The sequence below is a fragment of the Bradysia coprophila genome, unplaced genomic scaffold, assembly GCF_014529535.1.
Source record: "Bradysia coprophila strain Holo2 unplaced genomic scaffold, BU_Bcop_v1 contig_138, whole genome shotgun sequence".
NCBI classification, from domain to species: domain Eukaryota; kingdom Metazoa; phylum Arthropoda; class Insecta; order Diptera; family Sciaridae; genus Bradysia; species Bradysia coprophila.
The window spans coordinates 5,147,708-5,169,304 of record NW_023503409.1 but is presented as its reverse complement, the minus strand read 5'-3'; the positions used below and the strand labels follow the sequence as shown (position 1 = coordinate 5,169,304).

General features: G+C 32.6%; 1 protein-coding gene across 7 annotated transcripts in view; it reads left to right on the top strand.

Moving 5' to 3' along the window:
* LOC119073431 (transient receptor potential cation channel trpm) overlaps nucleotides 1-21,597 on the top strand; it is a 54,933-nt gene that overhangs the window by 21,226 nt on the left and 12,110 nt on the right. For all 7 annotated transcript variants that reach the window (XM_037178910.1, XM_037178909.1, XM_037178908.1 and 4 more), the window contains exons 3-14: nucleotides 180-236; nucleotides 7,149-7,231; nucleotides 11,127-11,289; nucleotides 11,462-11,602; nucleotides 12,918-12,990; nucleotides 16,185-16,344; nucleotides 16,959-17,095; nucleotides 18,916-19,007; nucleotides 19,464-19,528; nucleotides 20,716-20,863; nucleotides 20,938-21,281; nucleotides 21,356-21,457. In XM_037178910.1, the coding sequence (XP_037034805.1) occupies nucleotides 180-236; nucleotides 7,149-7,231; nucleotides 11,127-11,289; nucleotides 11,462-11,602; nucleotides 12,918-12,990; nucleotides 16,185-16,344; nucleotides 16,959-17,095; nucleotides 18,916-19,007; nucleotides 19,464-19,528; nucleotides 20,716-20,863; nucleotides 20,938-21,281; nucleotides 21,356-21,457 (1,565 nt within the window). The remainder of the gene's footprint in view (nucleotides 1-179; nucleotides 237-7,148; nucleotides 7,232-11,126; nucleotides 11,290-11,461; nucleotides 11,603-12,917; nucleotides 12,991-16,184; nucleotides 16,345-16,958; nucleotides 17,096-18,915; nucleotides 19,008-19,463; nucleotides 19,529-20,715; nucleotides 20,864-20,937; nucleotides 21,282-21,355; nucleotides 21,458-21,597) is intronic.

Genomic DNA, 21,597 nt, shown 5'->3' with positions numbered 1-21,597 from the left:
AAGATTCTATTTTATAAATTTTTCGAGTTTTACATTTTTTAAATTGTATTGATAAACAGATGAAATAAATTAATTTTTTTCTCGCATTTTTTTATAGGTTTTTTGCTTTTGTGTTCGTCTCTAATTTCGTTATATTTTTTTCTTTTTATCTACTTCTATGTTTTATTCTGTTACGGAAGATACGATGGGGACTTAAAAAAATCTGTTGGGGTCTGATAAATATTACCGTACCACGGGTAAGAAATGCATCAAAGTGTGATTGTGTTTTATTTTCGTTGTTCCCTTAAAACCCGTAGAGTTTGTAGAATGATGCTAAAAACGCTATGCTAAAACAGTACCGCATTTAGGACAGTTTAATCTTAGATTGCAATTAAATTAAATTTAAAATTTACAAAACTAATCATGCAACTTGTTGAATTGTTTTCAAAAATTAATTCATCTGAAAAAATATTTCTTTGTATTATCATGTAACTATGCTCAATAAACCTTTTAGAAACGGCTGGTCATCGACGTTTGTAAAAGGTGACGAAGAATCACATACATAATGTAGATCAAAATTTTGACTGGAGGAAACGTACATATCGCGCTAAATACTGAAAATATTTATTCTACGCCTTGAGTTCATAGTCAATGAACATACATACCACTCGATGGAATATTTTTTTTTGTTACGAACACCTTATTAAAAACATTTTTAGCTTTTAGAATTTTGTTACGCCTTAAATCACGAATAGGAAATTATATGTGATTTGAATTGTCCTAGATCTGACATAGGACAAAACCAAAATTAAATCATGCATTCGCTTCAAATGATAAAGATTAGTTGCATGTGGTAAATACCGAAACACTCAATAGAGTTTGACTTAACGCACGTCATATGGTGATCAACCGAAGTTTAATTAATCAGAGTCTTTACATGTGTCCAAAAATTGTTAAAATTAATCGCTGATCTACTAATAAAGATCGATGTTGTAAATTGAAATTAATTTAAATAATTTAAAAACAAAATCTCTTTTCGTACAAGTCTCGACGAAAAAATTCAAGACAAACTGTCGCTTTTCTCTTTCAAATGTTTCAATTTTAATTTTTTGATTGAACATTTTCACATCATTTCCTGCCGTAACTAACACGGAGCCTCATTCCGAACGCTCTTGGATCCTATTTCCTATAATCTATATCCTATCCATGAACGCTTTTCGTTTTCACCGCCGAGCATGATGTAGATCGACAGCATTTAATGGCATTCGGATTCGTGCATAGAAATTAATGCGGCATCCTGGTAACCGGTAAATATTTTCGCAAAATATTTGGATAGTGGAAAATTGAGCCATCGTCAAACAAAGCACCATGAAATGTATGGACCGGGAAGTCTGTTCGGATTTTATAATATGGTGTCACTGGCTTAGATGAATCTAGATTTTCAAATGTTGCCGATAAAATTCAAATTTAAACTGAACCAGGACACCTAAACCGGTAACACTTAAAGCTTAAATTTGTCGAGTTTATTTTTATCTAATTTTTCAATACTAATTTAGAATAAGATCAATTGACTCACAGACTATTTATTGATATTAATCTGAATTTATTAAAACCAACACCAATTTGGGTAGCCCTATTTCGCTTATAGATCATCACAATAGGACTCTAATTTTTATTTGTGTAAAAACAATTTTCATTTGAATATTTAATCGTAAAAGTTTAATTTGGTTGTATTTTACGAACGGTAAGCTCGAGACAATGTCGTACTTAGTAGGGATAAAAGTTTACATTAGTCCAACACTCTAACACCCCAACCTTCCTTCGACGTTTAATTTACCTCACTTTCGTATTTTACAGTCTGTGTATGCCTTCATTCGATATTCAATCGTGTATTGACAATAACAAAACGAAATTGTATACGATAATAGACTACGATAAGTATCCCGTTTCTCCATTAAATTTTCACTTTTCAAAACAAAGGGAAAAGCGTAATTATTCGTAATGTCGTATGCACATTTGCATATTTATGTAGTTGAAAGCTTTTCCAACATCATTGAAGCTGTCGTTATGTATATATATATACATTAGACGATATAAGATATTGACGGAAGAGATAGATTAAAGGAATAAATTTCAAATTCATAGACAGAACTGAATATAAAAAGTATTGGCAACCACTGACTGAATTATGTGAAAATTATGCAGGGATATTATCTGATACCAATATGGCGCAATTTGTTTTTCGATTGGAATATCTTTCTTTATAATGGCATATACTGCAATTCACTGGCATTTTGAAACTAATTGATGCTTTAAATTTATTGACACTGTAATTGTATGTTAGTGAATTATTGGATAGACTATTATAATAAATTCTATGGCCGATAGAGGTAGAACAGCAAAATTCATTACATCGATCGTAAATACAAATATGTATCTCATTTAAATTTATGTTTTATACTGGTTAAAGTTGTGGTTAACTCACCCAAATAAAATTGATTCGATTTCCATCAAAACAATCACGAAAATGATAAAATTTCTTCCATGAACACTTTTCCTTTAGAAAATTTTGGTGCATGCGAATGAAAATCTATAGAATTCACTGTCAGAAAGTTTACCAGGTATGGGAAACGTCAGTGAAATTTAGACATGAATTTGTTTCAGCCGTTTTCAGCTGATCCACTGATACCACTCATACAAGCAAAACTGCTCATAAGTCCGTTTTTACGTACGTTTGTATCGGTGGACCATCTGAAAAGCAGCTGTATCAAGTTCGTGTCCAAATTTCACTGACGCCGACTGTAGTTTTTATTTCTAAGCGCAATCATACATTCTCGTTTTGAAATTTTTAATTTGTTAGGTGTGAGGGTGGAAGTGTATATTTTCCATTGTGTGATTGGCTTCTGCTCGGGCTGCGATCACACAAGAGAAAATATAAATTTCCAATCAATTACGTAAGCTTTTTCACTTTCCTCCGGAAAATGAGTTTGAACACTCATGACAGTGAAGTATGAGTCATTTTCCGGGGGTACTATAGATAAAATAGTTTTCAGCTTTTCATTATTGCTACGCTGATTTTTGTCTCAAACTAATTTTGAATTATGTGCTCATTTAGAGAAAATTTTACTTTAGTAAGTTAAGAAGCCATGGTCATTTTCATGTTAACAATCACCCTCTCGTTATTATTTAGGTAGAAAGGAGAAACCTATTAAAAAAATTTTAAATCATCACTAAAGATCAACTTCAAAGTCAAACTTTCATTTATCCTGAAATACAATGTATCATGCACATGTATACAGTGTTGGTTGTGTTCAGCCGTAATTATGTTTGGGTTTAATTTCTTACCTTGAAATTTTAGAAGGTACTTCGCTAGGAGGCATTTTATGTATACACCGAGAGTCGAAATTATTTATTTCACATTTAGTATAAATGTCAAAGGGCAGGCTCCGGTTTCCGTTAACCGAACTCATTTTCCTTCTGTTTCTTTTTTTTCCTTCTGGTTTCGTATAATACATGCAGAGAAACAATCATTTCAATTAAATCCAAATAAAAGTTAGATTTTCTTAGATTGTAGCTGAAAAACCTTTTATTTATTTAAGAAATACAGAAAAAATAAACAGATACAAAGTGCCATCATCAAAAATATAAATATATGTGTTCTTTTCGGCAATACGTTGAGTATTTGGCTACAATCTGGAAATAGCACCGATGAGTAACAAAAATTATCAAAAAATAAACATTTCGTTTAGACTTTTATTTACAAAGTGGTAGGCAAATTATAAAGTAAAAACCGATTTGATTTTATCGAATTTAAAATACATTTTCCCATATTACGTTTAAGGTGTAGCGAAATTATGATAGTTGTAGTGTAGACTGTATTTAGTTTACTTGATGAAATACAAAGTTTTGTGGATAAAATCAACACCAAAGTTATGGGACAACAACAACGAATTGAATAAATATATTTAACAAAAAGGTCAATACACTTAGCCAAAGTCTTTTCAATTAATTTGTTTTCGAACAATAAATTCAACTGAAAACTGAACATCTTCCCGAAATTCGTAAAGTTTAGTCATTTTTAAAAGTAGGACAATGTTCTTAATGTTCAGCTGTTTTTGCTAAATTTACGCAAATTTTGATCGTCCTCTATGAACACATAAAACTTTTAGGTTTATAAACGTCTCAGACTATGTAAAGCTTTTAATTTCTCAACATAAATTGTACATCACCGAGTCATACTGTATAATTTACCGAGGCGTATAAAATTTTAATGATATTATTATGATAAAAACGGCGAGAAGATAACTCAAAGTTAATATTATTTTTTGTGGGATTTTATAATTTGTTTGATGCAGAGATTAAACGAGTAGAGATAATTATATACTATGGCCTAGTCTTTAATTATGACTCGCACGTATATGAAGAAGTCGAGATGTTCTCACTTATTGACCAGCAATTCAACGTCAAAATAATTGTTAGAAGTTTCACTCAAAAACGTGAGGTAGAGTTAACTTTACTTCACTGCGCCAAAACTTTACCTCAATTTTGTGAGGTATCGGCAACGCCTCGATCGTTAAATTAAACACATGAAGTGTAGTTTCCATTATTTGTCGAATTGGCAAGTAATGTACACTATTATCCGAAGTCATAAAATCCCTAATGTCTGGAAAACCACGTATTCCTATCCCATATCCAATCACAAAAGTTGAACTGTTTCTACTTTACTGATAGAAGGATAACAGGCTATATGATACTTTCACATATCTCCCTATGGCACATGCTTACTCCGTTTTAAAACGGTCTAAAACCTTTTTTGTGCAAATTAGATCCAAGTCTTTGTGTTCACATCCAGAACATATAATTTCGGTGGAGGTAAAGCTTTTCACTTCGCTGATTACAACTCTGGTTTTAAAAAATTGCTTACGAATCAGATAAAACAAATTAACAGGTTATTATTCAAGATTCTGTCACTGCCATGTGCGTCAGGTCGGTCCTGGACGCGTTGAGATGATAAGATATCTTCATCACGGCTATACATTTTAAACGAAATGGCCTTAATTTGAGATGTAAAATGCACGTAAATATACAAGCACTGAATTTCGAAAACCGACATATTTTCTGTTCATGTGTTTTACTTGAGTTTCTGATTTCTCCATGTAAAATACATGCAAAATTCTCAGAAAAAAACCAATAAACCACAAAACAGAAAATGTATCGGTTTTCAAAATTCCGCGAGTGTACAACATTTTCAGATTTTTTGCTAGAAATATTTACTATGATGTGAACAAAGTGACATACCTACTACCCTTTATCTAATATTAATGAGTAATTATTCCAAAACACTAGTCACAAGAGGATTTACGTGATAACTTTAGCAAAGTTTTTTTTTGCTCCATCTTATGTTCTTTACAGGCTTTTGCGAATACCTAGCATGGTTTTGTGTTCTATTTCCTCATATCTTGATGAATAATGCAATATTTTACTTGTATTGTTCAAACACAAGGTTTTATCATCGTGTCGATAAAAACTTTTCACTGAACAATTTCCTACGCTGGCTTCCGATGTTCCGATAAGAAGAAATATGGTGATCCCAGTTTTATACTTCTACCTCGACTATAAAAAAAGTAATTTTTTTTATATATCCTTGGCTTAGGTAATAATGAATCTAAATTAACGTATGAAGCGAAGATGATCACCGCGATGTCATTCTATAATGGCATATAAAACATACTAAATACAAACTTGTATTCTAGACTGAAACAATCTTAATTATTTACTACATTGTATACTGTGAGTATATACAAGTAATAAAACTTGGAATGAAAGTAAATGAAAATTAAATGTGATGAACACGCTTCTGTATAACATAAAAACAAACCGAGAAATTGTCACTTCTTTAATCTAACCGAATTCAATGAATTCACACATCATTAATTTATACATGCGACAACCGTATAACTACCTAAAACCTAATGGCATATTTTATGGTATTAAGATATTGAGTGTTTGGATTCTCTCTAATAAATTTGTTACATGAAATATGTTATGTCTTGATAATAAATTTATTGTTTCGTCAATTTAGAAGACGTAAGCTCGTTACACTCATTGTCTCATGTAGGCATAAATTTCGGATGGTTTCAAAAATGCATCCATCAACAGAAACACGAAAAATTAATCGTACTAATTACCGAAATCAATCTTTCATGACTCTTTTACGGTTCAAGTAATGCTGATTTTGGCTAGAACGTGTGATAGATTACGTTTTGACGCTATTGATTTCCATTGTGTTAAATCAAAGTGTTAAATACGATGTCATTATTGATACAGCGGAATGACTTTCAGTAAATCATTTGAATCACCTTTGAACATACTGAAAATGAAATGAAAATGAAAATGAATGATTAGTAATGATCCCGACAATAATTTCTACTCCACTTAATGTTTGTTCTTTCCTAATAAAGGGGTGTCGCAATTGAATACATTAAGAGAAAGCTAATGTAAACGTACGTTATTTACTTAAAAGGTAAACAAAATTAAACTCTAAATCGAAAACACTGTTCATACAATTCTACGTGCAGAAGTCATAGTCATCATACAATGAATCACGGCGCTTATACTGTCTTATACATATTATATATCCAATGTGGAACATTATTGAAGGTGATTTACCGATGCTGCCAATTAGTATAATAAGATGAAATTAAGTGTAAACGAAACAACGCATGACAAAATTTCCGATCATCAAACATGATTCCCAACAAGTGGAACAGTCATAGTCACAGTAAATGGTTCTATATTAGTATATATTTGAATGGTTTGATCATCATGACACATTTTCTAACACAACGTCTACCCGCAAATCACGTAGCACCCCGATATTCATCATAATCAAACTGATTATGCAAATTCGAAAATGATAAACACAAATTATGAATAAATAATTCGGTCTAAATTCGCATATTTTTTCATCCGATTTCATCCCTTTAAAATATCATCGTAAAATGTACGTAAGTACCTAGTACTCCTCAATAGGCAAGCACACATATTTATAGAATTTTAGATTGAACACAGTGGGATAGATAAGCACAACGCTACATTTTTGAACGAACAATAATTTATTTTATTTGTGAAATGCTAAAACAATTTATGTTTCCCATTGTGAATTACAGCATGCTCCCAGAAGTTGGATCGAAGCGAATTTCCAAAAGCGAGACTGCGTTAAATTTATTCCGAACCCAAAGGACGAAACAAAGTAAGTAATTTTGATTCATTAATGAAGCGTAGATGTGTGTTTGTTTTGCGAGTGCTGAGTGTGTGACTTTTAACAAAATTATACATTTTGCGTTGTTTAAACACTCTTGAATATATAATTACATTCATTTAGGTGGAGTTATTATAAGTAATTAATGTTTAAACAACCCATATGTACCCATGTAAATATTTTGTCCCTAAATTTTATGCATAATATTTCGTGTACATGGGGTTAAGACGAGACGTATTATCTAGACAGTTAAGGATACAATCATTTTTCTCGCTAAGGTTACAGCGATGTCTCGAATTAAATGGCTCTATATTTTAACTCATCTAGCATTACAGTGGTTTGGTGCAAATACTTAATAAAGTTTTAACCGTTTTAGTTCTAAATTTAATTTCATTATTCGGAGAACATAACTTTGAATGGCACAACATGATTGTTTTATTGTCAATTTCTGCAGTGTCTCTATTTCTAGCATATTGCTTGGTTATTTCGCGAGTTCATCAATATTTTGTTTCATGTGTTACTTTTACCCCATATCTATTCGACCTCAGATTTCCAATGAAGACATTGTCACCCATATTCCTATAGGAGTATAGGAGTATATTTCGAATTTTGAAGGCATGCCACTGGTCATCTAAGAGGCTGTGAAAAACCCAAGCATAGTAAACCACCTTTGGTCCGACCTCCCATAAGATTTTTCTTAACAAATAAGTGTGTAGCATAAGGATTGGAAATCAATCTGCCATTTTTTTCTTCATTTTGAGTGGCTGTATAAGTTTTGCGAACATTTTGACTTTCTTTTTAAAGGATTTATAGAACTTAGTGCCATATTTTTGGCTGCGAAATTCTTAAAATCGATTTTCTGCCATGAAGCCATGGATAACGACGACAAAAATAATGACAAGCTCTGGGTAACATGGTCATTTATACAGTAAAATTCATGAAATGAACCGATTAAAAATACTTTGATCGATGGAAGTGATAGACCCGATAATATAATACTGGTCATATACTTGCTGTCTGTAACGACCCTCGATCTGTAAATTTCACACAAGAAGTACAATTTCCATCATTTGCCCCATTGCCCAGTAAGGTTTTTTATTCAAAAACTTGAGGTAAAGTTTTGGCTCCGTGCAGTAAAGTTAACTTCACCTCACGTTTTTGAATAGATATTATTTGTTTCAAAGATAGATTGTTTTACGAAATATTATTATCGTCAAAGTTAGGCTATACATTAAACAATTATCTCACTTCCATTTGCAATTTGTTGGTTGACATAATCTTTCAAATCCTTAAAATCCTTCCTCTTCTCATACAGTCCACTCAAACGTGGGTAATCTTTAAACATCCATTTATCGCATCCTGCACACACTCTGAAAACTATCAAACTTCTATTAAACATCTACAGTTGACACAAATGTTCAATCGGGTATTCGATAGAAATGCTTTTATGTTTATCACAAAATGTAAACTAAAGATGCTTTGACCTAGATGAAAATTTCGATATTCTTATTCTATCGATTAACCGCCATGACAAATTTGTTGGCTACCACAATTTATCTTCCAGCTACAGATTCGAAATTTTCAAAGTTGAATTATAGCATGTGGAAAATTTAGACATCATTCAAATTGCTATAAAAAATATAAATTTCCAAATGACTGGCGAAAATCATAAACGAATTCCATGAATGTGAAATTCTGTTTGAGAATATGGGTGAAGAAGCTTGTTGCTTTGATCATTCGAATTCCAATTAAAATTTCATGAATTGAAAACGTTGATCGTATGCTGCAATTGAATCAACGTTTATAGCCATACAATTTGTGTCAACAAACCCAATCATCTATGAATGTGAAGGCAGCCAAAAAAATCATGTAAATTTTGGATACCAGACCTGTGAAGGGTTCTATTTGTTTTGTTAATAAGCATTACAATATTACCTTTTTTGAATACATTTTAACTAGCTGGTCATATTTCGACGCGTTTTTAATTTTGAAATAATTCCCAGAAATAAATTAAAATTGTACGTCCAAACAGCGATCAACGATGTGAATATAGGTCTAAAATTTCTCCATAAATGTTTGCTAGACACAAGCATATTCGCTTACCTACACCCTTAAGGCGTTCATAATATTATTTTTTTTCGGCAAGCAAAGTTTACTCTTCAATTTGAAACAAATTAAATTCTCAAAGACCTTTTTATATTTTCATTATATGAAGTAGTAGCGACGACAGCGAATCGCAAATAATGCGTATACCAAATCCGGTTTGGCATAACGAACATTTTATTGCCTAGGGGAGTCTGTCTCTTCGTCTTTCACAAAACGAATTGACTTTAAGCTTTTTAAAGAATCAAAAGAACGAAAGAAAAAAAATTTGTTTACTGTGAAAATTTCTCCTCGATTTCCGTTGAAAAAATATCATCACTAAACTTTGGCATTATTCGATTCAATGAACAATAAGCTTAATATTATCTAAGCCACATAAATATAAGTAAACCTTTTATAGAAGTCTTTACTGCTGAGCCACTATCTAAAATATATTTTTTTTCCTGTGCAAAGGAAAACCAACGATTTGATTTATTCATTCATTTTTTGTTCACAATACATTTTTCCGTTAGGCTGATCAATCCAAATACACGTCTAGAGAAAGTCCCTATATATTCGTTTGAAGTTAGTTCTGAAAATAAATTTCCAATAAATTGGATTCAACATATTTCCACTTACAACAGACACACAGCAATTTTGTCTTCGAATTTCGCCCAAAAATATTCTACTATACAGCCAATGGCAATAGCTACATATTAAATCCGAATACAGGAGAGATGTTCCATCCTACCAACGAAATGTAATGTGTTCGGGTGCTTCAGCTTCTGTTGATATTGTATTATTTCCGAATGGAACACAATATTTTCGTTTATATATTGTGTTTATTTCGAGGTTTATTTACCTTGAATAAGTTTCGCGCACTTTACATGTGCCATGTTGTACATAGTGTAACATATATAAAGTTCGCATTTTAAGTATTTAGCAATATAGAAAATACCAACTATCGTACACCGCAACCAGTTGATTATATCGACAGTTGTTCGGTCCAACAGACCATGGTATTCGTAATAATAAAGGACCTTGCATACGGTACTCTTGGCCGCCAGTATATTTTCTTTTGTGGTAAATTGCGTGCCGTTGTGCACTTATAGAGCAATTTCTGATATTTTTTTTTGTAAAGGCTAATTTTATGTGCGAGCCTTGGCCGAATTATACTATGTTCTATTCGAATGTAACTGGAATTTTTCCAATTACAAAAGTAATAAAAATTTGATTTTATTTATGTTTCGCATTGCTTTGGTTAAAAATGTGTGTAATGCGGTAAATTTGTCCTCTGGGGGTTAATTTATCGTGTCGAAACATATGTAAGTGAGAAAATTCAAATAAACGGCACGGTTGAGCAATTAAAATAAAGTAAAATCGGCCATAGTGAGTAAGAATGGATGTCATCCATACGCATATTTTATGGCAAAACCTTTGTTCCGAGACCAACCTTACAGTCCAATAAAGTTTTTACTTATTCTGTTTGTAGAAGTTGGATCCCATTAATTTGTTGGAATTATCATATTAATTTAAGCTTAAACGCTGACAAATCAATCACAATTCCTTTTGTTATTGGTTTTAATCGAGTTGTACTAACCAGACTTTAGCTCTATTTTCTGTCGGCTTTTTATTTTCCAGAAAAAGGTCCACCCCGCTTCCTAACATAAAGAAACATTCAATCGGTAATCCTCTTATCGATGTTATCGTTGAACCAAACATGAAAATACAATTCTTGTAATTCGACATTTTCGTCTTCTCAAAATGTTTTCCGCAATAAAATTCGTTTGTTCAATTCCCACAGATGTTGTTGTGGTCAATCACGTACAACCCATCAAACTATACCTGGCATCGAGGCTGGCACACCAGGAGATGTATGGGTACCATACAAGCATACGAGATCACATCCCACAGACGCTTACGGAACAATTGAGTTTCAAGGTGGTGCTCATCCTACCAAAGCACAAGTACGTATAAATATATGGGGGGGAAATGTATTAGTTTACAGCAAATTCCCAAGAGCACATTATATTCAATATAAGTTTCATATGGGAATTTGTCTACGTAAAATTTGAAGAGAAAACATTTTTCTTTCCCATTTAAAGTAAATTTCATTTTATTCTTTTCTTTTTTCCACAGTACGTTCGTCTATCATATGACACCCGACCAGAATTGTTAGTTCAGTTGTTTACAAAAGAATGGAATTTGGAATTACCCAAACTGCTTATAACGGTTCAAGGTGGCAAAGCTAATTTTGAACTTCAGCCGAAGTTAAAAAAGGTAATTGAATATATTGTTCCGGTAGCAAGTCATGTTCGTCCCGGCTACGACTCATTACTTTGTCTTCATTGAATGCGTGTAACTTTCTCAATTTGTTTGAACACAAAAAACCATGCTGAATACAAAGCCATGCTTAATATGAAATTAATGGTCCATCTAATCCCAACCGTTTAGTCAAATTTAAATTTTCACATTGAATATATAATTAGGTTAAGTTCGGATGAAATTAATTGAAACTCCCAACATGGTTGGGTAGTTAATTATATAAACTTAACCAATGAGGAAATTGAAGCAAACAATTATGATATTTCAGTGCTTGGGGACCATTCATTCATTCACATACCACAAAACCAAATGAATGTTTGTGACAAATTTATATATATTAAATAGAGACATATCAATCAATTTTTATGAAAGCTTATTATAATACAGGGGGTGGAGCGTATTAAAAATATCAAACAAAAAAACAAAATCTGTTCGTATGGAATTAAATACATTTTTGTATTTATGGTTTGCGTTATAAAATCGATGACTGATCCGTTTACCATATTTTTGTCACGTTTACCATTGCAACAAAACATCCCTCTTTCAGCAACAGGAAATTAATTTGCAACACTCAGACTATCACCATTGAATAATTAAGGAACAATGATATTAGTTACATCTTGTGTAGATTAACAGGACGGAAATTTGATTTGAGGTCACGTTTTTGGAGGTGGTGGATTCTATTTTAACAGAGGAAAGCGTAGGTCAACATATTATTGAATGTCCATCTGGTTGCAAGTTATGGAGATGTGAAATACAAAAAAAAGTATTTCACCTGTTCAGACTCGATGACAAAAACATATGATGAACTCAGGGTAATGTTCTTTTATATAGCAAAATCCCTGTTCAAATAAATGAAGTAAAAGATTTCGTTTGAATCTGTTTAAAATACTCTATATAGAACGAGGTGCTAGAGGCTTTTCCGTCTATGTTAAAATGTTAAAAGATCGGCTATGTAAAACAATTCCTGTAAATTTGTGATGAAAAAGTGGCTCGATTTTTTTTTCTGGATGTAAAAACTCTTGACACGATAAACACATTTTTGCTCAAACTTTAGTTTCATTTTTTTAAAAATAGAAATCATGTTCACTGCCAAATTTTCTTCGTGATGGTTAGTGGTTAGGGATATGTCACGGAGTCACAATATAATCAAAAAAAAAGTTTTTTTATTCTTTCACATGTTTCCATTACATATAGCAAAAAAAAATATGTTCAACGAAATCTGGGCTCGCTTTGATGCCGTTTTATGTACTTTTTATTATGTTTTCAGGAAATACGCAAGGGTTTGCTGAAAGCTGCAAAAACCACTGGAGCATGGATTTTTACTGGTGGCACCAATACGGGTTTGTTTCTTTTTTAATTTCATTTATCATAAAAACATTTAAGTATACAATTTTAAAACGGCTATCAGCTGTTTATCGGGTAATTGCTAATAAAATAAAAGCGATGAGATTTGCTTAGTGCCTGATTAAATCAGTGAACCTGACACATACGGGCTCATTTGTTATCAATCAACAGATTAAAAATACGTTGATAGATGGAAGTAATAGACCCGATATGCTTGCCGTCTGTAACAGACTAACAGGAAAAAGTAACATATTAACCCAGCGTCCCCAATTTACAGGCTATGTATAATGTATAACAGTGTTCATAAGGAGGAAATGTTCTCATGAAATAAATTCCAGTAATCTTTAGAAACACTTTCATCAGATATTTATTCTGCAATCTGCGAAGCTTGCTTCATAATTACTGTTGATTTCCTTTTAAATCCAAGCGATATCCCATAAGTGGGACATGTATCCTGCAGCATGTTCATTGTGCATTATGCATATGAATACGGCTTTATAGGATCGTGTATGTTGTTTCCACTTGTAGAAGAACAATAATAATTCAGGATTTTGCAAAGCATTTTTAAAACAATGCCATTGAATCACTCCCATGAAAGGCTTTGCTTATTTTTGATTTCTTTAATAAATTACATTTTGAATTATATTACATCAAAAAACAAAGCTTGAAAAATTTATTGCAATGCTCCGTTCAAATGAAATAGGATTTTGCCAACAAAACAAAGACGATTTATGTCAATGATACATTTTCTCTGGGGAATTGTTACGAAACCAGTTCATGTGATCGCATATATATAGCGGATACAAATCAGAAATTCAGTTCCATTGGGGATATACTTTTTTTTTGTTATTAGTTTGAAGAGTTGACAGAGTGCACTTGAGGGTTTCCCATTAAAGTTTCAACAGAGCGGAAAAATTGCTTTATATATTTCTACGAGAAGTTATGAAACAGTTCAGTATAATTGAAATTTAGTTTGATGGGAGAATACTGAAGATTATTTAATTTGGATGCATCTACGAAACAAGGTTCGAAAATAGAAAAGCAATACTCGACATTCAGATTTATGAATAAAATGTTTAAAATGAATATGAAATGAAAGAAATATTTTATGAATGCCACTAGTTCTACCACTTGGCTCTGTTTATTTTTCCAGTTTCTTTTATCCGTGCAATCGACATAGAATCCAGAAAAATGCACTAACAATACTAATAATTTGCGAGCTACTTCTTAGAAGTTTGAGCGTACTTTTTTATGGCAAGTAAAACTTAAATTACCTTCACAACACAATACGTCTTATTATCGTGCTTTGCGGTGGTTGAAAAACACCATGTTCAAATAAACTTTATAATTCAGACAAAAAATATATTTCCCATTTTCAAAGAATCAAAATTTCATTTAAAAAAAAAGTTTTTAATGCTCCGGATACATACCATTCTTTCAGATAGTAACATTTAAAATTCAATTAAAATTTTTTCCTACCCATAGACATTGTATTTTAATATCATCCTAAAAATGAGCCATAAACATTTTCTAATTATTAATTTCATGTTTTTTTAGCATTCATTGTCCACAATCTGATAGAAAACATTTACTGCAACACTCGAAGTGAATGGAAGTCTTTTAAGCAAAATTCAAATTCTTTTGTCAGTTCGATGAAAGCCGGCTCGTTAGTTACTTTTCCGTTCACAGCCGTACATATTTTCACTTTATTCCATTCAAAACGTTCATATTAAAATTAATTAAAATTTTATTATTATGGCTACAAATTCCAATCCGTAACCCTCTCTTATTTGATCAAAAAAGATTCGTGTAGTAATTCTACAACAGACAACGTAACGCTGCCATAATATTCTACTTAAGCAACTGATGTTTACGATGAGTATTGCGATGGGTATTATGAACTTTGAAACAAATGAACAATAATCACAGGAAAATAAGCCTTTTTCTCAGACCCAATTCCGTTTGGAAATTATATACCCAGAAATGGTTTTCCTTACTACTCAAGCAGAAAAAGTAATTTATAATTAGAAGGTGCTCTGTGTTTTAACTCAATTTTGAATTACAACCAGAATAAGTTTAACAAAACATCATGCTACACCTGGGTGGTAATTATGAACAAGGAAAATTGCGAGATTTTTTTTAACTTACACTTTTTGTTACAACACCGACAACACAATGCTCTGTATAAGATCTTGAAAAAAATGGTAGAAATTTAGAAACAGAACGTCTCTATATGAGAAAACTTGGAGTGGTTCAAAAGCACTCTCAAAAATTGTACCATAAATTACATGTTAACACTTTATCTACAGCGTAAGTGTTGCAATTTTCCTTTTTATTTATTCAGACACTCATTTCCATCTTATTTGATAGTACTGAACGTACTCTTACCGTCAGTGATAAGTGTAAAGCCTTTTCATAAGCACGTTTAAATAATTTGCGTCGTTGGAACAATTTACACTCTACTTCGGGAGAAACTCTCTCACCATTCATACTGATTCAGATTGTGTGAGTGTGTTCACAATTGTAGAATTATTTGTGGAGGTGATTCATGTACTGGTGACAAGATTTATTGTTTGATACATTTCCAGGTACATTTCCCTTTTTATGATACTGACTTGAATGGCTAATTGTAATAAGCTTCACATAATTGTGCGAGTAATTGATATGGGAATGGGAATGTAAAATATGAAAATGCACATTTTGCTGTGCTCGAAACGAAATGCTGTAAATTTTCATGGAATTTATTCCGCAAAAATGATTTAACTACTTAAATTTATTAGATTTCCTGTCTGAAATAAAAAATTGTAAATCCCTTAAGATATGAAAGCGGGAAAAATATTCTTGGCACGCAAAAGTTTTCTTTTTATTATCCAATCAAAAGTGCTATCTGTGGCATACGTATCCGTGCGAAACTTTCGTAAAAGTTACGTCCATATTTTTTTTTCTTGAATCACCTAACAACGAATTACCAACTATAACTTTATTAAAGCGAAACCACAAACCAACACAAAATATTTCGAATGCAGTTAAGTGTGCCGCTCTAGAAAAATTAGTTTTCCGAAGCAACTAACGCCAAGAAAAGTTTATCTCCCATTTTGTATGCCGCCGAATGTGCATAATATTCATTAAGATGATAATGTATGGCATGATGATGATCTGTACTAAAGTGTATTCAATTTACAATTCGCAGGTGTAACAAAGCAGGTCGGAGATGCCCTGCTTCTGGAAGGTCAACAAAGAACCGGAAGAGTGGTTAGCATTGGTATTGCACCGTGGGGCATTGTCGAACGTAATCATGAGTTACTGGGTCACAACAGAGACGTCCCGTGCCATAGCATTAGTTCGCCGAGGTTTGTTGTTTCTCATTCATTGTGATAATATTTATGTTATTCTGAGAAACTTTTCGGGTTAAAAATACAAAATTGGCCTGACTTTTCTGTATTTTAAAATATAAATTTGCTTCCGTCCAGGTGCATGAATAGAGAATGTAAAATATATACCTCCGAGAACATAGGCAAATTTAATGTACATCAGTTGCATTGTTTGAGAATTCACACAATTTTATGATGGGACATGTTGGAGCATTCTTATTTTGTCGTTATATCATATGCGACGCACGTAATATAATAGTGCAGCTATTAATCGATTGGAAATTCAGAAATTTATCTATGCCTAGAGGGCTGCTAACAAAAGGCGAACTGATGGCTTCTCTTTTGAAAGTTGTGAATGCATCAATAAGCAACTTTTTTCATTGGCAATCCTAATTGCACTCTAAAGCTTAATTACCTGTCACATAAAGGATTAAAAAAAATCGTTTATTCAACAGTGAAAATGCTTTTTCAGTGCAATTTGTCTGCATGTTCTAAATCGAGTCAATTAGTTCGTTTTTTAATGGATGAAAATGAAAATGTTCACCTGTCTTGCCTACTTCAACCAAATCTAAAAAAAAATTGTAAATTTTCAGGTCAAAATTGGAGGTGCTTAACAACCGACATGCATACTTCCTACTTGTAGATAACGGCACACAAGGACGTTATGGTGCCGAGTTGATTCTTCGACGTAAACTCGAAAAGTTTATTTCAAACTTAAAACTGCATCCATGTAAGTAGCGTTACCGGATTTTTGCTTTTAGTATAGCTCGTACGGCAAACATATCCATTCAAGCCAAAGTTTATTACACCACTATATGAAAACTTTGTATGAAGAATGCACACGGAATGGCTGGAAAATAATGGTCAATAAATAGGATACAAATTGAATTTTTTAAACTTTCTACCCACACCGATACGAATGTTTAGAAAAACAAAATTGTCTCGATAAAGTGGGAGAAAAGTTTGTGCCACCTTTAAATGATGGCATTCAGTATTCAGTCAATTTAAAGGAACGCTCCACTACTATTTCATTTTACTGCATATTACAAATATAATATGAATAGCATGCATCTGTTATAGCATACAGGAAATTGCAGGATCTGTTGGACGATGTAATACAAGCACTACATTATGTTCATAATAATGTGAACGACATATTTCTATGCACCCATAAATCGGTCATATAAACTGAAAGAGTTTTCAAAGTTTTTTTTTTATTACTAATGACTATTACCGATAGTATCGAACTAGCACTTGCAAATGGTAATGGAATTTTAATCTCATTTATTTATCATCATTACTGTTCCTTCAATGCATGTTATTTTTAAAGAACGGAATATGACTTTGTCACAATCAATGCGAGAATCGGGAGTGAGGTAATATCATGTTTAAAATATGGGTATTGTGTTGAGTATAACACTTGTTGATGTAATGATTGATAATTCAAAATGGCATTAAAAGAAGGAAACCATTACGAGTGTACCAGTAAAAATGTTTCCAAAAGGGTGTTCAAAATGACTGTACCAGTGCGAGTATAGAAATGGACTACTTATCGACACCAGTGCTAAAATGAAATCTTCTTTTCGCCACTCGTGCTATAATGAAATTTAACTTAATTAGGCTCAAGATGTGTAATTATTTTCGCACAGTTTAAACATGTTGCGAAAGTTCCATCTTTGGCTTGTGTTGACCATATCAAAGATCAACCCTATATCGTTACTTGAATCTAAAATGGTTATGCCTTAGTTTTCAAGCAAATGCACAAATTACAAACTTTTCTCTAAAAACCTGCAATTATCACATGGCTGCACCTAGTTTGGTAAATAGCCTTGTAAAGTATTTAGCAGGTACGACCGTGCGACGAAACGAACATTAGCTATTCGAACTTTTAAAATGTTAGCTTTTAGTCATGTACGAGGTTTTGCACAAATGTTGGAATTTTCATTTTTCATTTTCCCATGAATTTTTAAAGCTTTTGTGTCTGTTAAAAAAATGCTATGAAAATTGGTAATTGAGGATGTTAAAAAGCGCGTTCACAAAATAAAATTAGGTCAAAGTAAGAACCAGGTATAGCAAGCTTCACTACCTCAGCTAAACCGACAAGCACTTGAAAAGAAAAATATTCTAATGATGAAGTTAAAGCATTGCGCTGCATTTCAAAAGAAACTCATTTAACAGCAAGCAGCATAATAACTCATGCGATTTGTGCAATTCATTTGAAGAAATGTAAACAGAAAATCATCTTTTCAAAATGAATTGAGACTGAAACAAGGCCAAATTAAGAATTATAAACCACTTCGGAGTGTGTATAAATATGAGTAATTAGAATCCATTAATTCCACATTTACGGTGTTCGACATTTATATGTAAATGTGAAATTAAGGTCTTATTCATTAATTAAACACTGTCCTTGCTTCCTTTTAAAATTCATCTATAACACAAATACAAACTTTATATTACTACCTCTGCTCAGTTACCGTACCATAACTGACTATAATATGCATGCAAATGGAAAGCAGTGTTGAAATAAATTAAATTTCTTATTTGCAGTTACCCATTCTAGTACGCCGGTGGTGTGTTTAGTTATTGAAGGTGGAACTAATACTATAAGGGCTGTTTTGGAATATGTTACCGATACTCCGGTAAGCGTTGCTATAATTTACAATTTTATTGATTTTTAAATTGCTCATATTGTGTGTGTATCTACACTATGTACGGTGTGTGGTGTTAGCAAATTTGCCCGAGAGAAAAACTTCTTTGACGAGATATTTAGTTCCTGATAGTTAAATAACATGAAAGATAAATATTTGAACTAATTGCTAGCAGCCAGCACTTTATTAAAACAATTTCTTCTCATTTAATGAAGAAGTTTTACATTTCATTTAATTTTCTGAAGTAACGTTACGAGAGAATTTTGTAAATTTTGCTTTTATCATTTAAGGCTTTGCCAATTTCAATTTCAGATGGAACAAAAATGTTCATGTTTTTCCCATCAGTAGTCTTTCGTTATATTTTTTGTTGTTTGTTTCTAAACACTTAAATTGACTCGTCGTTGAAGTAGATAGATAATATTTAATGAAATTTTATTTTATTTGCAGCCGGTACCAGTTGTTGTATGTGATGGATCTGGTAGAGCAGCTGACTTAATTGCTTTTGTGCACAAGTTAGTATACAATAGATTTTAGTTCACCGTGCATACATCTACTAATCTACACGTTTAAGTTTTACTTGTTTGCCTTTGTGCATCGTGACTATGGGTTAGGTTACGTATAATGGGTTTTGGAAACAGTTCTGCTTCCATTTATGCAAAGTGGTAAAAGGCTGTTAGTTTTTGTTTGCATATCGATGGTGTAACTAATGAAAAGATGTAGATATACGTGACACTGCACCATCAGCTTAATCCACGATATGTGATTCAGATACTCACCAGACATTGCAATAATTGTGTTCGTTACATTTATGAAAGTCTTGTCGATTGTTTTGTCACTGTTCACGATTTATTGATTGTGTACTCAGAGAGTTCGTTGTTTGTGTCTTCGTCTTCAATTTAATCTGAGTCATGAGTCTTCTAGTTATTTGCGAAAATTTGTATTCTTCAAAAATTTATGGAAGCGGTACAATCGGGATGCATTGATGCAACCATATTTTGCAAATCAAAGTGAAGATTTTCTTCTAAAAACGTTTTAATGAAAAAATGGGTTGCATCAAAATCAAAGGGACCATAAATTATTCATTTCATCTCAAAGAATGTGAATATTTTCACCAAGCAAATGAATAAATGATTTGGGGATAAAGGGATAAAGGATTGACCGAGAAACAGTATAAACAATCAAGGGAAAACTGTAATAATGTTTAAATCACCGGCAACACACTCAGCATTGTTTGCCTTTTGTACGAAGCGTGTTGTTATCGTTTTATCAAATCAGAACTTGTTCATAACGTACAACAACCATGATATTATATACAAACAAGTCATTCACATGAATTTCACATTTCAATGATTATGTTCTTGTGTTAGCCGTATCAGCCTAACTCTTGTTGTAAAATAGAACTTTAGAACGAAACAACCCCAAATCACTTGTCTAGTAAAAGCAGATAAAAGTTAATTCTTCACAATCGCACTCATCCACATCACTTGTACAGTATGTAGCTGTTCTGTAGCCGTATTCAGTAAGAAGAACAACTAAGCTTAGATAAGTACCCAAATAGGATAAAAGCCACGTACTCCATGTATACATATCATACCATACACAACAAAAACGTCCTTGTGGTAGTTCGTGTCTCGTCCAAAAAAGAAATGTTTTGCAACAACAAACTTTTATCCTTTTTTTTGCGTTCTCACAAAAAAAGGTACGCTGCTGATGGTGAAGAACAAACAGTATTGGAATCGATGCGAGATTACCTGCTTAACACAATCCAAAAAACATTCGAAGTTGGAATCGATCAAGCAGAATGCTTGTACCAAGAACTGTTACAATGTACCCGAAATAAGAATTTGGTAAAAGAAAAAGAAAACGAACAAAAAAAAATGAGTCCCGGGCAAAGTTTTGATTACCGACGATTTCATTTCAGATAACTGTGTATCGAATCCAAGAAAAACCCGAGGGTGAGGTGCACGAATTGGATCAGACCATACTAACGGCACTGTTTAAGTCGCAGCATTTAAGTCCTCCCGAGCAATTGAGTTTAGCATTGACATGGAATCGCGTCGACATTGCTCGAACCGAAATTTTCGTTTACGGACAAGAATGGCCGCATGGGGCTCTCGACGAAGCTATGATGCAGGCTCTAGAACATGATCGGATCGATTTCGTTAAATTATTGTTAGAAAATGGCGTTTCAATGAAGAAATTTTTAACCATTCCAAGGCTTGAAGAGTTGTACAACACAAAACATGGTCCAGCTAATACTTTAGGGTATGTTGATATTGACAGTGAATGATCGGCCCTAGGGTATGATGGTAACGAGATAACTGTTGTTTAAATTTCAGATTTATTTTAAGAGATGTTCGTCCTCACATACCCAAAGGATACATTTATACGCTTCATGATATAGGTTTAGTAATAAATAAATTGATGGGTGGTGCATATCGGTGAGTAAAATCAAAAGCTGTTGAACTCCTAAGTGGTTTGTGCGCTAGCAATACATCAAACTTATATAAATCCATCAATTAATACTCATTGATTACATTCAAACAAAAAAACAAATAACGAAAAAAGCATCTTCGTTAAC